Here is a 17,119-nt window from a genome sequence, read left to right as displayed (position 1 = left end):
ATCTCCCATGCTATTATGGTCTATTAGTATTTGTTTTCAACCCCCTATCAAGTTGTTTTTGTTTTGCTTTATAGTCAGCAAGATTTGTAATCACAGTTTTATAACTAGATTTATAGATCTACCAACATGTTTGCTAATTTATTTTTTTTTACCGTTGCTCTTTGCATTTCATTCCTTTATTTGAGGCTCAATTATGAGCATGTACTTACAGAAGTACATTCTTTAGTAATCCTTTCAGGGAATATCTGTGAATGGTAAATTCTCTCAGACTGTCTGAAAATACCTTTACTTCATTCTTACTTCCTGAATAAAAAGTTCAGCTGTGACTTTCAGTTGGTATTATTACTCCATTTCCTGCTGCAGCCTATAGATACTGATGAGAAGTCTACTGTCAAGCTGTCATTAAAATTTTCTCTGTCTTTGATGTTCTGCATTTTTACCATGATACGATTAGGTGTGAATTTGTTTTAATTTGTTTTATTTCATCCTGCTCAGATGAAGCATGCCAGTCTGATCTGGAAATTCCTGTCTTTCCTCAATTATGAAAAGCCGATAGTCCATATATCTTAGATATTGCCTCTGCTCCATTCTATTTCCTCCTTGTAGAACTCCTATTTGACATATGTTGGATCTTATTCTATCCATTATTTCTCTTTACTGTTTTATCATATACTCCATCTCTTTATCTCTCTGTGCTGTTACACTGCTACAGTCTGGATGATCTTTACAGATCTATTGTCTAATTTACAAGTACTCTCTTTGACTATGCAAATTTGTTGTTTATCCTTCTACCCCAACTATTAAAAAATAAGTCTGATGGACTTATTTTTATCTCTCTGTGCTGTTACATTGCTACAGTCTGGATGATCTTTACAGATCTATTGTCTAATTTACAAGTACTCTCTTTGACTATGCAAATTTGTTGTTTATCCTTCTACCCCAACTATTAAAAAATAAGTCTGATGGACTTATTTTTATCTCTCTGTGCTGTTACATTGCTACAGTCTGGATGATCTTTACAGATCTATTGTCTAATTTACAAGTACTCTCTTTGACTATGCAAATTTGTTGTTTATCCTTCTACCCCAACTATTAAAAAATAAGTCTGATGGACTTATTTTTATCTCTCTGTGCTGTTACATTGCTACAGTCTGGATGATCTTTACAGATCTATTGTCTAATTTACAAGTACTCTCTTTGACTATGCAAATTTGTTGTTTATCCTTCTACCCCAACTATTAAAAAATAAGTCTGATGGACTTATTTTTATCTCTCTGTGCTGTTACATTGCTACAGTCTGGATGATCTTTACAGATCTATTGTCTAATTTACAAGTACTCTCTTTGACTATGCAAATTTGTTGTTTATCCTTCTACCCCAACTATTAAAAAATAAGTCTGATGGAATCTTGGGAGTAAAAGAACAGAAAATTTTACCATCTTTCCTCTCCTCTGAAAAGGATACCAGTTTGGAAAAATTTGCTAAGGGGTAGGGGAGGGGATAGCAATATAATGATACACACACACAAACATACATAAATGTAATCAATATATATGATGATAAATAAATAAGAGTGTGTGTGTATCTTTTTTTTTTAAGCAGGATTTCAGGCACCTTTATTTACGGCAGGTATTTTTGGTCAGGGGAGTTTTCTCCGAAACCTTTCTGTTACTTAAGGAAGACAACTGCTTACATCCTGATGGTCCACTTGCCATTTCCCAGGCTTGGAAGCATCTTGCATGCGGTTCTACCCAGTCCCTGAGTCCAGCTGGCTCTGGGCTTTCAGGGCCACATCTCGCAGCACAACCTACCGGCCCAGTGAGGGAGTTTCTGCAGCTTGGTGATAACAGTGGGGAATTCATTTTATCCCAGAAGAAATCGACTCCTCTGTGTTCCCCATATAATTTATAAATAGGACAAATTATTCCTTAATATTATTATATATTTGCAGTACAAACAATTAAGACTAGTGACATAGGAAACTTTAAAAAAATCATGCTGTGTTGACTACGGGTTTCCCTCTCCAAAGCACTGTTCCATTCCTCAGCTTCTTCCATATTCTCTATACAAAATCATCCTGCTGTGACAGTTGCATGGGTCTCCTTCCCATCAACACTGCCTCTGGGCTCAGCACTCCTGACACTGTACGGCTGAGCCGTAGGAGTTATTTTCCCTGTCTTCCATCATCAATTATAAAGCCACTACTCTCCTCGAATTTAGGTAAGAAACAGTTTAAAGAAACAGTATTTCTTAAAAACTCAAGCCTACTGCTAGTTATTTAGTAGGCATGGATTTAACATGGTCTGTTTTCCTTTTCTGTTTCTTTTCCCAGCCACTAGCTCAAAAGATGGAGTAGCTTAGTTGTAAAGTCCTGCCAGATTTCCTATGGTAACTGCTGTAGATGGACAAGGTAAGGTCCTACTGAAGGTTCAAACCTCATGCAAAACTCTAACTGCTGAAAACCTCATCATATCAGACAACTCTGTCATTGTCTGTATTTAAAAATGCTAACCGTAAAGTGGCTTGTGGTCACTCTTTGTTACTGTAGCATCTGACCTCAGGGAGTCAGACATAAAATCGTGGTTCCATTTCGAGTTTTGGCGACAGAGTAGTGCCAGATATTTCTGAATACACAATGTTAAATGTTTTTAACCACTTGGAAAGTATCGCCAACACACTATTTGGTGTTTACTCAGTCACTCTGAGGATCAAAGAACCTTAACTATCAATGCCTTACTTCACAAAATCTTATAACCAAGGATCTACCCTATGTCCAATAAAAAAATTACACAGCAACTTTTATCAAACAGCAACTACTACAAAGGGAATGATAGAAAAAAAATGACTTCACAAAAATACACTAAAAAATTTGACAACTGTATGCAGGAACTGCCAAAGTTTTAGTGTTTAATAGCACAACTGACCAAGGTCCAAGACGTGAAGTTACCATGTTCAGGAAACATGGGGGGCAGGGGAGGGAAATTACTCTATAAACCAACTCTATAGTATGTGGTAAGAAGAATGCACACTTTATAATATAAAACCTGTCTACACAGAGTAGTTAGTTGCAAAAAGCTATCCGGCTTCTCTTGGCTTGTAAAAAGGGTGTTCCAGATTCCAGAGCAGATGAGCAACCTTCAAGTCTTCTGTGTGGCAGCGATCCTGCTTTCCCCATCCAGCTTTTCCACCCCGGCCTGTGTCATGAGGTCTGCGATGTTTTTCTCCAGGCCATCAATGTGACTGCTCATGTCATCAATTCTTCCAATGATCTGGTCAGACATGGTCTGAAATTTATCTTGCATCTGTTGCAGGAGTGTCTGCACCACCGAGGTGAGATCTTGCACGGTCTTGGGCTCAGCCTCTGCCATCTCCCGGGTTCCCAGCTTGGCAGTGCTGTCTCAGACCGTCACCTACACTTCCATTTGTCTGCGCAGACGCCCCGTATGTGTGTATATTAAATGTATAAACTGGAAGCATTCATGCCATTTGTGGGCCATGTAGAGTCTAAGTAGAGGGAAGACTTAGAACCACATTTTCTTCCTTTTATAATTATAAATAGATTTAAAGTTAATATTGTCACCTGTTCACATAGTATGTGATTCAAATGAATATAGAAAGTACATATAAATACCTGGAGGAAGAATATTCGAGATTGAGAAAAGTGCAAGTGCAGTTCTTGTGAAGGCAACAGGCTCAGCACGATTGACAAATAGCCAGAAAGTAAGAGTGGCTAAAGTACTGTAAACATCGGAAGGGCAGCAGAAAATGAGGCAGGTGAGGTAGTCAGGTATTAGATGACATATAGCCCTGAAAGTCATGATAAAGTTTTGACTTATATATCCTAAGTGTGATGGGAAGTGAGTAGCACCTAAAATGTCCTTGAAAATGCTATTTAAGTAAAAGTGCTTATTTAAATTGTACCTTATGTTTTGTACAATATTCAAAAAGTGAGAATTGTTAACAGAAGTTATGACTTCATTTGGAACTTAAATTACTTTATAAGACCCAGGCTTTCCTATTTCTAAAACATATATAAGATGACATATTAGGAAAAGCAATGTAATGATTACAAATGACATAATCCGATATAAGATTCTAGACAGAATTCTATTTTGAGATTTCTGTATGTGTGATCTATATATCAAAGAGTACATAAAACACGTATGTGCAGTTTAATGAATAATTATAGCGTGAACTCGCATAACCATCACATAGAAATAGAATATTACCAGCACCCCAGGAACCCTTGCTATATGACTTTTTAAAAAAGAGCTTACCTAGTACTATAATCTGTGATAATTATCCACTTAAATGTCAACCGAGATCATGTGACCAATCTTTTTATGGGCAAAAGAAATGTTCCCTTAAGTCCATATTTAATTTCAATATGGAAATTGAGTATGTATCCACTTGAAATCTGTTCACATTCCAGGATAGAGATGTTCTCTCTCTAAGGCACTAATTTTAATTTTAAACAAAAGATATATCAAGCGAATGAAAAAACCCCCAGAACTATATAGAGCTTGAAGAAAACACATACATTTTCATGTATTTTTGTGAAAGCAAACATAGTAGTGATAGCTTTAAGATTAAAAGCACCTGATTAAAGTAAAATAAAAGTCATTCAAAAGTTTAAGATCTCATTATAGGTTTCATTACAACAAATTAGGTAAAATGAGGAGACTTCTTTGTTTCTCTGTAGTTTCTAGTACATGCTTAGCACTCAAATATTAAATAGTAAATATGAATCAGGCTAATCACAGCATATCTAAAATATATTTTATTAAATTTAAACCTATTTAATATTTTATATTATAAAAACTTGACATGTCACTGATTCATGACCTTTTACAATATTAAAAATTAAACCTATGAAATCTAGATTTCTATATCTTTATTTTTCTCAGCTCAAGTTTAATAAAACTACAGAAGACCAAAAGTGATACCCTACTAGTATACACATCAGTTTGCCTGCCCCATAATACAGCTCAGGCCATTCCCTCCAGAGGAAGAAAGGCTGGCCTCCCCAACCGCTGCAGGAAAGGCCTGTCCTGTCCCACACCACATCTGGGCTGAGTGTAAGATCTTGTGTTTTAAGCATGACAATAGTACAAAAGAGGTTTTGTTCTCATGGCCATCTACTTCAGCCTGGCCCTAAAATGGCCCAGTGCTCACTTCTGCTTAGAGAAATATCCTTTGCTTTTCTGGACATCAGGCTTGATGGTATCACTGCCAGGCTTCCAGCCAGCTGGGCACACTTTCCCATGTTTGTCAGTAAACTGGAAAGCCTGATCTAGTCTCAGTGTCTCATCCACAGAACAGCCAACAGGAAGGTCATTTATGGTGATCTGTCGAAGGATACCTTTATCATCAATAATAAAAAGGCCCCTGAATGAGACGCCTCTATCGGCCTTTAAGACCCCATAGTCCTGAGCAATGGTGCGCTTGAGGTCTGGTATCAAGGGAATGTTCATGGGTCCTAGTCCTCCTTGTTTCTTGGGTGTGTTGATCCATGCCAGGTTTCAGAAGTGCGAATCCACAGAAGCACGAATCACTTGGCAGTTGAGTTTCTTAAATTCTTCTGCCCTTTCATTGAAAGCAATGATCTCCGTGGGGCACACAAAGGTGAAGTCAAGAGGGTAAAAGAAGAACACAGCTATTTTCCTTTGTAGTCAGATAGGCTGATATCTTTGAACTGACCATCTGGCATTACAGAAGTTGCTTTGAACTGGGGGGCACGGTGCCCAATTTTGGCATTTCCTGAAGACATATTGCTATCAGCAGTTCTCACAGACAAACTACAGAGGACAGTCAGGAAGGAGACACGCCTAGATTTCTGTATCTTTTAAATGAATATTTTAGAAATAAACTACCAGAGAATAAGAAATATGTGTGGTCAAAATTAAACTAACAATATTTTAGAATAAAGAATTTCATATTAAAATTAGGTTACTCTCTAATGGAAAATTCTAAAAACCTTTTGCAAATGCATTTAAAATAGTAAAGAGGATGAAATATAATAAATAAAAGCAAGCTATAAAGACACAGGAAATGTGGAAAAACTAAACGGATAACATGGATAAAAATAACATTCAGAAGTATCACTCTTAAATTGTAGTGTAGCATTACCTGAATTATGTGCCCTTTAATTTATGCACATGATGGATAGCTTGTTAAGGGGCTATACCATTATAATTGATAGTGGCTGAAGGCAGTCAGGCCATAATTTCTATTTAATGGATGGGATAGTAAGAGAACAAAGTCTGCAGTAGCATTTTAAAATAACTGCCTATAAAGTTTACATTTATGTCCAAAGTGTTACCTATATTCTAGTCTTTTCTATGTTGAATTCTTTAAGAAAAAAGAGAAAAATCAGCTGCAGCAAGATCCACATATTATTAAATCAAAATTCTGATTTAACCAATAACTAGAAAAATCTCACAATAAATGGAAAAGAATTTTCAACTAACCATCTGATGGTCCATTTTTGTTCTCTTGTTCTTTAGAGCTTGTGGGAGAAGCAAATGGGCTAATTTGACAGGTTCCAGTTGTTGGAGAATAGGCTGTAACACTTATCTTCCTTGTGATTTTTGAAGAATCAAATGACTAGAAATAAATATTAATTTGGGACAAAAATACTTATGTTTAGTTACAGATCTTTGGAAATACATTTGAAAAACTTGCAAAATTCAAACTAATACTCTTTTCCTTGATCTTTCTTTTCGGATTTTAAATATACACAATTATTATCTTCAAAGTGAACACTGTTATTTCAAGGTATGTACATTTTCCTGGTCTCCATACTGATTAGGGCATCTCAATTTGATTTTATGAAATTTTAACATTAAGTGGTTACTACATTCTGAGATGGTATTTCCAAACAAGAAGAGATAGCTGACTCTCCCAATTACATCCTGTTGTTGTTAGCTGAACGTGAAGTATAATTATGGGCCTAGACCAGAGAAAATCTCAGAAGTGTCTCTTAGTAAGACCCACAGGGAAACCCTAGGAAGGATTAGTGGTGTCCTTAACCTTCACAAAGTTGCTCTGACACAGTATCTTAATGATAAAACAAAAAGAATGTTCAAACAATTGAGTATGGCATTTAAGGCCTTTGAGAATTTGATCTATTCTACACAAATCCTCTCTGCAGCTTCCTCCTCTGTGTTCCCATAGACCTTGTTCATACCTCTTACTGGAGTTAGTAAATTCTAATAATTTATTACATTTCTGTACACCTCATTAGTATTTAAGTTTCTGAAAATACATATTACTTCATCCTTGTACTATAGAACTCAAAAATGTATGATGAATGAATGATTTAAAAGAAACAGCCCAGTAAACTTAGCCAGGCCACTCTATTCAGAATATACTCATTTGGGGCTTCCCTGGTGGCGCAGTGGTTGAGGGTCCACCTGCCGATGCAGGTGACATGGGTTCATGCCCCGGTCCGGGAAGATCCCACATGCCGTGGAGCGGCTGGGCCCGTGAGCCATGGCCACTGAGCCTGCACATTCAGAGCCTGTGCTCCGCAACGGGAGAGGCCCGCATACCGCAAAAAAAAAAAAAAAAAAAAAAGAATATACTCATTTGTTCACTGGTTCATTCATCTATTATTAACTGACGCCTTTAGTCCCAGTCACTTAGGTTATGCACATTTGGGCCTCAGCTAGTCTTTCTTTGGTTTGGGGCCTCATTCATAATCCACTTCCTCCAAACACCCATTATCACACTATAATTGCTTGCTCTTCTGAATTCTTTTTAAACGTATTTTCTATAATGCTTACTAATCACCCAGCATTTGCTAACTAATGTGTATACAGGAAGAGAACAAATTGCTCTGGCCTCATAAACAGCAGGGGACAGGTCTAAAGGTAGTATGCTTGTTACAGAAATTCAGAGAAGAGGGAAAACCAAAGTGGGCTGCAGTAATCTCACAGAAGGATTCTTGTGAAGAGGAAGGGTGAGGCTTAGATAACTGAAAATAAAAGGTATGAAAAACCTGAAATCTGGAGGTGAAACAGACAGCACAGGGTGGATTTAGGGATAAAGGAAAGGTCTGAAGGTTCATGATATGTTGCCAACACTGTAGAATTAAACTTTAGCTTGGTTGCTGACTTGAAATAGTTATATAATTCTCCATTGTCACCTATTCTTTATTTTCAAGACACCATGGCAGAAATAGTGGCTATGTCACCTTTTTCAATAATCTTGGTATTAGTTCCAGAATCTATAGCATCAATTTTTTTTTTTTACAGGTAAGATTTTAAATGATAGATACTTCTTTGTATTGGGGGAAAAAAGGCATTATATTTTTTATTTTATGTATCCACAGTAGCCACAAATATAACCAATATTTAAAAAAAATCAAACTACAATATCAAGTTATAGCTTCAAAGTAATCTTTTTTGTAAGGTGAAAGGGTTTTAAGTCTCTTTAACAGGTGGTTATTATTACCTCTCCATCTTGAGTTTTCAGCTGTTTATAAGTATTCAGTCATAAACTATGACATTTATCCAATCCAACCCCACTTTTCTAAGAATTTATTGCCCAGAAATATTTCACTGTGTATGTACAAGAAATGAAAGTCACTACCCTAATGTACATTTATGTCAATCTGTTTTCCTATTTTCACCAAAAATTATTTTTCCAATTGCCAAATATCTAAATATTGCAACTGCAGATCATACATTTCTCCTTGAAAACAATTTTCTAGCTTTTGTAAAATAAGTCTTGGTGTGTGTGTGCGCACGCGCGTGTGTATATATATATATATAAATTTTTTCCCCTCACCTTAAAAATACTGTCTTCTCCTTTGCTTTCTTTTTTTTTTTTTGGTGATCTGTGTTGATTAAAAAGGAAAATATATGTCTACAATCGTAATGTACTTAGAGGGAAAAAAGAAAATCTACCTTTCCCTACTATCCCACTAAATATTCTTCAGTAAATAATGCATTTTTATATGTCTGCCTACTGATACACACAAATGCATAGTCTTACTTCTTTAAGTTCTTTTTCTCTCAAAGTTTAACCAAGGTCCTCTAATTTTTAAACTCTGAAGATGCTTAAAAGTGATCCTAGAATCCTAAGAATTTCCATTCTGCCAACGCCCAAACGTTGAAGGACTTGGTCTTCTTATTAGTCTCCTACAAAAGGAAGAGTTAAGAAGACTGGGATTTGAGAGAAGACTGAGCTACTAATTGAGAAGTCTGGAACTCTTTCCATTCAGCAATGATGAGTGCTACCTACCAGGTCCTTTAGAAAAATAGAGGAAGAAAAAGTGAGAAGAACAGATTTGGCTAGAGAAGGGAAAGAATTCAGGATGCAAACAAAATATAAGGATATAGAAATCAGATAAGTCACAACTACTTTCTATAATAATTTACAACTGCTTGTAATATTTATTGACAACATTATTTAATACCACACTAAAAAAAAAAAAAAAAGATTCTGTCTAGGATCAGTCCAAATGCCACTGTACTTTCTGTAAGGTCAAACCTTGTACATTAGCAAAACTAAAATTTGGTCATTCATTTTTCTGCCCAGAAAAAAAGAAATGAATGTTCTCTCCAGAATTTCAAATATATATGACATTCTCCTTCAATATGTTTCACAAATTGTAGCTTGCTTCATCACCTTGTTTAAAGCATATTCTACCAAAAAGGTACCTGTATTTTATATATTTTTACCTATTATAGTCCAGAAAGTACTAACTAAGGGTTCTTTCAGGATGAAATGTGGGATATAATGGATCTGCTATTATTATTATGAACTACAAGACTATGCTATCACTGAAATATTTAAAAATACAGGTACTGTAGGTATTTGGACAACCAGAAGCAAAAGAAAAATTAGGGTAGCTAAAGGGAGACAATTCTTTATAATCTTACACTGGTTAATTAGGTTATTGGAATGTTTCACCTAAGGCAGTATTATACATCACTAGTACTTATTATAGAATTTACATTAGAAAATTTTAAATACTAGCTGTCTCAGGGATTTTTCACGATTTGGGCCTAGGGTTCCTAGAAGAGTCCTAAATATCAACTAACTTTTTATCAGTTGCCACAATTATCACCCTTAATGACTCTAATAATATTTAGGTTTTGTTATTTCTAATGGTAGTTATAGAGAACAAAAGCATTTTGCACTTACCCCGTGATCTTACAGGGACATCAGGGAAAGGATATAACCAATATATTAGATCTGTGCTGATGACAATGTTCTATTTCTTGATTGGGTGTTTGATACCCAGGGATATACATTTGTTAAAACTCATTGAACTGTACACTCAAGATCTGTGAATTTCACAATCTATAAATTTTACTTTGATAAAAATATTTTAACAGGAAAAATAAAACATTGGCTAAAAAGTTGATACACTGGTGTTTCTATTTGTGCACACTACTGTTCCACAATTTTAAGACATTAAAATATTAATTTTAATATTAAAGACATGACCATTTTGTTACTCTCTTGCACTGTAGTCTTCAATAAGTTTTTAAAGATATATTTTCATGGCTATTATCATTCCTTCATATGTCCTCCTATTTTTTCAGAATAGAAAGTGAATCCTACCTCAAATATATTTTTGTTTATTGAAGTATGATTTACTTACAATAAAATACACAGATCTTAAGTTGTCTGGCTTGCTGAGTTCTGATAACTGTATATATACACTGATGCCACCACCACCCAAGATGAAGAACATTTCTGTCATCCCAGAAGATTCCCTTGTACCCATTTCCACTCAATTCCCACTCTGCAGCCCAGAAGCAACCACTTTCTAATTCCTATAACCATAGCTATTTTTGCCTATTCTTGAACTTCATATAAATTAAATACATAACTCTTGTGTCTGGCTTCTTCTTTTCAATGTGTTTTTGAGATCATCTATGTTGTTGTGTGTGGTAAGATTGTGTTCCTTTTAATTTTACTATTCCTTTGTATAAATGTACCAGAATTTGTTTTTCTAATCTCCTGTTGAAGGACATTTGGGTTATTTCCAGTTTGGGGCTATTACGAATTAAGGGGCTAAAGAACATTTTTGTATATGTCTTTTGTGGATATATGATTTTATTTATTTGGGAAACCCAGGAATGGAATTGCCAGACTATAGGATGGATATAGATTTATTTTCTATATATAAAATAAAGGCTAAATAGTTCTCTAAAGTGTTGGTATCATTTTAAATTACGATCAATAAATGAGAGTTCCAAATGCTGCACATCCTCACCAACGCTTAGGTTGTTTTAGACATTCCAGGGTTGATTTTTAAAGCCATTCTGTTTTGTTGTTGTTATTTAGCTATTCAAGTGAGTGGGAATGGTATTCCTTTGTGGTTTTAATTTGTATTTCCAATGACTAATGATGTTGAACATTTTTTCATGTGCTAATTTTCCATTTAAACATTTTATTTGTCTTAGATTTATAAAGCTGGACAGTTGCTGATTTGGTGATCGTTAGGTCACTCAGACTATGTAAATACAATGTATTGATCTTTCTAAATGTTCTTCTGGGTTTTTAATTGTTTACAAATTTCTTTTTGTATTGAAAGCAAAAAAGACAAAGTATCTTTCAGAGGACTGTATACCAGCCAAAGGGATCTGGAATATCATCTTAGGGCCACTCTTCTTAAAGTGGGAAATCCTGTTATTAGTGACAACATGGATGAACCTGGAGGACATTATGCTGAGTGAAATAAGACAGACAGAAAGACAAACACTGCATGGTATCACTTAATAGGGGAAAAAAATAAAGTCCAACTCACAGAAATAGAGAGTAAAAAAGTGGTTGTTAGTGGCTGGGGGATGGGGGAAATAAAAAGAGGTTGATAAAGGGTACAAACTTTCAGTTATAAGATGAATACATCTGAGAATCTAATGTATAACATGGTGACTATAACTGATAACACTGTATCGTACAGTAACTGAAATTTGCTAAAAGGGTAGAACTTAAACGTTCTCACCAAAAAAGAAAAAGAAAAAAAGAAAAATTTGAAGTGATGGATGCATTAATTAATTTGATGGGAGGAATCCTTTTACGATGTGTGTGTGTGTGTGTGTGTGTGTGTGTATTCACAATATATACATCAAATCATCACATTGTACATTTTAAATATCTTATATTTTGGTCAATTATAACTCAATAAAGCTGAAAAAAAGGGAAAGACTTAGATCATCCTTTTTTTTTTTTGTTCTCCTTTCCCTATTTCCTATTTTAGACCAGATCTTCTGTCCTAAAAACTTGACTCCTACACTACACAGACATACTCATTAGATTCTTGAGTGTCTCCATAACTCCTGAATGATTTGTATAAAAAAACCTGAAGAAGTTAGGAAGATGTCATCCCTTGTGCCAAACCTTGTGAGTCAAGACTATTCCTTGATAAGATTCATGCAAAACACTTACACTGGCATATGGATGGACCAAACCTACTTAATCTCCTATTACAGATTGAGAGAAGCAATGGGGGGCTTTCATGTAGAAAGACGGGGTAGGAAACCAAGAGAGGGAAGATGAATGTATATATCCAAGTCACTCGGGAGCTTTTATGCAGATGCAAAAAATTTAAGTCAAAACTTATGTTTAATAGGAGATGGACAAATGTAACTCCATGTTTACTACTAGAAACCAAAGCTTTGTGCTAACTGTTGAATTTATAAGGAGGGAAAGATAGCATGAACCTGTTTGTTCTTTCCCTGATACCCTCCTCTCATTCCTGAACTACAGAAGACTGAGCTCCCTTGGGCTTTGGTGAATCTATCACCAGTGTGTGTTTATGGTTTTAATGGATACTTGCTTCCCTTTCTGCTATACTTTTGCTATATACTTCTGCTATATGCTGATCCTTTCCCCTTCCTCTTCTTTTCTCCAAGAAAACACAATGAATAAAGACTTACTGATACTGAAAAAAAGAAGATATAACAATTATAAACACACACACACATACACATCTAACAAGACAGCCCCAAAATACAAGGAGCAAAAACAGGCAGAATTGAGGGAAAAAATAGAAAATTCAACCATTAATAGTTGGAAACTTCAGTGTCCCACTTTCAACAATGGATAGACCAACTAGACAGAAAATCAGCAAGGAAACAGAAGACTTGAACAACACTATATACCAATAAGACCTAATAGACATCTATTGAACCCTCCACCCAACGAAAGCAGAATACACATTCTTTTCAAGTGCATATGTAACATTAGCCAGGATAGAAGGTATGTTAGGCCATAAAACAAATCTCAGTAAATTTAAAAAGATTTGGATCATGTAAAGAATGTTTTCTAATCACAATGGAATAAAATCAGAAATTAAAGAAAGAAGGACATTTGGAAAATACAAAAATACATGGAAATTAACAAACTCCTAGATAACCAATCAAAAGGGAAATTAGAAATACACTGAGGAGAATGAAAATGAAACACAACACATGTAAAAACTTACGGGATGAAGAGAAAGCAGTACTCAGAGAGAAAGTTAAACACTTACATTAAGAAAGAAGAAAGCTCTCAAATCAATAACTTATCCTTCCACCTTAAGAAACAAGAGCAAACTAAAACCAAAGGAAGCAGAAGGAAAGAAATAATAAATACTACTATTAAAGAGGAAACAAATGAAATGTAAAATAAGAAAATAGAGAAGATCAATGAATCTAAAAGTTGCTTCTTTGAAAAGAAAATTGACAAACCTTTATCTAGACTGACTAAGAAAGAAATGAGAATCAAATTACTAAAATCAGGAATGGGGGGCGGATATTACAGCTGACCTTGGAGAAATAAAAGGTATTATAAGGGGATACTATGAACAACTGTATGCCAACAAATTAGATAATCTAGATGAAATGGACAAATTCCCCAAAATACACAGCCTACCAGGACTGAATCATGAAGAAATGGAAAACTGGAATGCATCAATAGCAAGTAAAGAGATTAGATCAATTCAGAAAACTTGTCAAAAAGAAAAGCGTGGGACTGGAGAGCTTCACTGGTGAATCCTACCAACATTTAAAGAAGAACTGACACCAATTCTTCTCAGACTCTATCAAAAACAGGGAACACTTCCTAACGCATTCTATGAGACCACATTACTCTGATACCAGAACCAGACAAACACCTTAAAAGAAAACTACAGACTAATCTCCCTTATGAATACAGATGCAAAAATCCTCAACATTCCTGCAAACTGAAACCAGAGAAAAATAAGAATTATATATTGCAACCAAGTGGGATTTATCCTGTGAAAGCAAGGTTGGTTCAATATACAAAAACCAATCAATATAATACATCATATTAATAGAATAAAGGAAAAAAACCCACACGATCATCTCAATAGATGCAAAAAAGCATTTGACAAAAATACAATTCTTTCATAATAAAAAATAATCATCAAACTAGGAATAGAAGGGAAGTGTCTCAATCTGACAGAGGGCATTTAGGAAAAACTCACAGCTAACATCATATTTAATGGTAAAAGACTGGATGCTTTCCCCCTAAGATCAGGAACAAGGCAATGATATCTGTTCTTGCCACTCTACTCAACATTGTTCTGGAGGTTCAAGCCAGGGCAATAAGCAAGAATAAGAAAAAAATGCATCCGATGGGAAAGAAAAATGACATGATCTGATATATAGAATACCCTAAAAAATCTATAAGAAAGTATTAGAGCTAATACACGAGTTCAGCAAAGTTACACAATACATGATCAATATACAAAAATTAGCTGTGTATCTATACACTAGCAATGACTGATCTAAAGGGAAATTATAAAAACATTTACAGGGCTTCCCTGGTGGCACAGTGGTTGAGAGTCCGCCTGCCGATGCAGGGGACACGGGTTCGTGCCCCGGTCCGGGAAGATCCCACATGCCGCGGAGCGGCTAGGCCCGTGAGCCATAGCCGCTGAGCCTGTGCGTCCGGAGCTTGTGCTCCACAACGGGAGAGGCCACAAGAGTGAGAGGCCCACGTACCACACACAAAAAAACAAAAAACCATTTACATTATCACCAAAAAGAATAAAATACTGAGGAATAAATATAACCCAAAAGGGGCTTCCCTGGTGGCACAGTGGTTGAGAGTCCGCCTGCCGATGCAGGGAACACGGGTTCGTGCCCCGGTCCGGGAAGATCCCACATGCCGCGGAGCGGCTGGGCCCGTGAACCATGACCGCTGAGCCTGCGCGTCTGGAGCCTGTGCTCCGCAAAGGGAGAGGCCACAGCAGTGAGAGGCCCGCGTACCGAAAAATAAAAAAATAATAAAAAATAAAAATAAACAAAAAAACAGAGCTGCAAAAAACAAAAAAAATAACCCAAAAGTATAAGACTTGTATACTGAAAACTACAAAACGTTGTTGAAAAAAATTAAAGAAAATCAAAATAAATAGAAATAGATCCTGTGTTCATGGTTCAGAAGAATTACTAATTTTAAAATGGCAGATTCAGTGTAATTCCTATCAAAAGCATAAATTTTTCTTTTTCAGAAATGAGAAGGTGACCCTAAAATTCACCAGGAATTGCAAGGCATATGGAACAACAGAAGCAATCTTGAAAAAGAACAAAGTTGGAGGACTCACACTTCCTAATTTCAAATTTATAGTAATTAAAAACTTTCTTTTTGAAAACTTATAGTAATCAACACAGCATGGTAGTGGCATAAGTTCAGATCTACAACCAAATGGAATAGATTTGACAGTCCAGAAATAAATCCATGAATTTATAATCAACTGATCTTCAACAAGGGTTCTAAGGCCATTCAATGGGGGAAATAATAGCTTTTCAACAATGCTAGGACAAATGAATATCCACATGCCCCTAACCTCATACCATGTTCAAAAATGAACTCAATAAGGTCTTAAATGTAACGTAAGTGCTAAAACTATAAAACTCTTAGAAAGAAACATACTGAAAGTTTGCATTACCATAGACTGCACAACAGTTTCTTAGATATGACACCAAAAGCACAAGCAATCAAAGAAAAAGTAAATTGGACTTCATCAAAATTTAAAACTTTTGTGTATCAAAGGATACTATCAAGAAAGTGAAAAGACAACACACAGAATTGATGAAAGTATATGCAAATCATATATCTGACAAGGTAACAGTATAAAGAATTCTTACAATTCAACAGTAAAAAGACAACCCAATTAAAATATGGGCAAAAGTTGTGAACAGATATTTCTCCAAAAAAAATATACAGATGGCCAATAAGTACATGGAAACATGTTCAACATCATCAGGGAAATGCAAATTAAAACCACAATAAGATAGCACTTCACACCCAGTAGGGTGGCTAGAATCAAAAATTCAGAAAATAACAAGTGTTGTTGAGGATGTGGAGAAAGTGGAACTCTCATACACTGATAGTGGGAATGTAAAATGGTGTAGCTGCTGTAGAAAAGAGTTTGGCAATTTTGCAAAAAGTTAGAATTACCGTATGACCCACCAATTCCACCCCTAGGTATGTAATCAAGAAAACTGAAAACATGTTCATACAAAACATTGTACAAGAATGTTATATACAACATTATTCATAATAGTTAAAAAGTGGAAACAACCCAAATGTCCTTCAGCTGAGGAATGGATAAACAGAAGGTGATATACCCATACAAAAGAATATGATTCAGCCATAAAAAGGAATAAAGTACTGTTACATGTGACAACATGGATAAACCCTGAAAATGTTATGCTAAATGAAAGAAGTCAGTCACATATTGTATCATTCCATTTATATAATATGTACAGAATAGGCAAATCCATAAGGACAGCAAATAAATTATTAGTTGCCAGGGACTGGGGGGGTAGGGAGGAGGAAATTGAGACTAACTGCTAATAGGTATGGATTTCTTTTTGGGGTGATGGAAATGTTCTAAAATCAGATAGTGGTGATGGCTGCACAATGTAATGAGTATATAATAAACCACGGGTGTATACTTTAAAATTATGAATTTTATATTACATGAATTATATCTCAATAAAAAACGCTAAAATTAAAAAAAGAGAACTGAACTGTCAAAAAGTATATGAGATAATTGGGAATTTGAACAAAGATGTCCATTTGATGATTAAGGAATTAATTCTGAGAGATATAATACTTTTTTTAAAAAAAAATTTATTTATTT

The 17,119-nt window shown here is 35.3% G+C and overlaps 1 protein-coding gene and 2 pseudogenes across 5 annotated transcripts in view; all 3 read right to left on the bottom strand.

Moving 5' to 3' along the window:
* The window catches only part of ITGB3BP (integrin subunit beta 3 binding protein), a 91,179-nt gene that overhangs the window by 48,882 nt on the left and 25,178 nt on the right, over nt 1-17,119 (bottom strand). For all 5 annotated transcript variants that reach the window (XR_009565134.2, XR_009565132.2, XR_009565133.2 and 2 more), the window contains exon 3: nt 6,471-6,606. Coding sequence is in view for 1 of the 5 variants with exons in the window: in XM_030865825.3 (XP_030721685.1) it covers nt 6,471-6,606 (136 nt within the window). In the remaining 4 variants the exon portion in view is untranslated. The remainder of the gene's footprint in view (nt 1-6,470; nt 6,607-17,119) is intronic.
* LOC115858217 (heat shock factor-binding protein 1 pseudogene) lies at nt 2,786-3,398 on the bottom strand (annotated as a pseudogene).
* LOC115858215 (peroxiredoxin-1 pseudogene) lies at nt 4,909-5,786 on the bottom strand (annotated as a pseudogene).

This window comes from Globicephala melas, chromosome 1 (assembly GCF_963455315.2).
Source record: "Globicephala melas chromosome 1, mGloMel1.2, whole genome shotgun sequence".
Taxonomy (NCBI): Eukaryota; Metazoa; Chordata; class Mammalia; order Artiodactyla; family Delphinidae; genus Globicephala; species Globicephala melas.
This window is presented reverse-complemented; position numbering and strand designations above follow the sequence as displayed.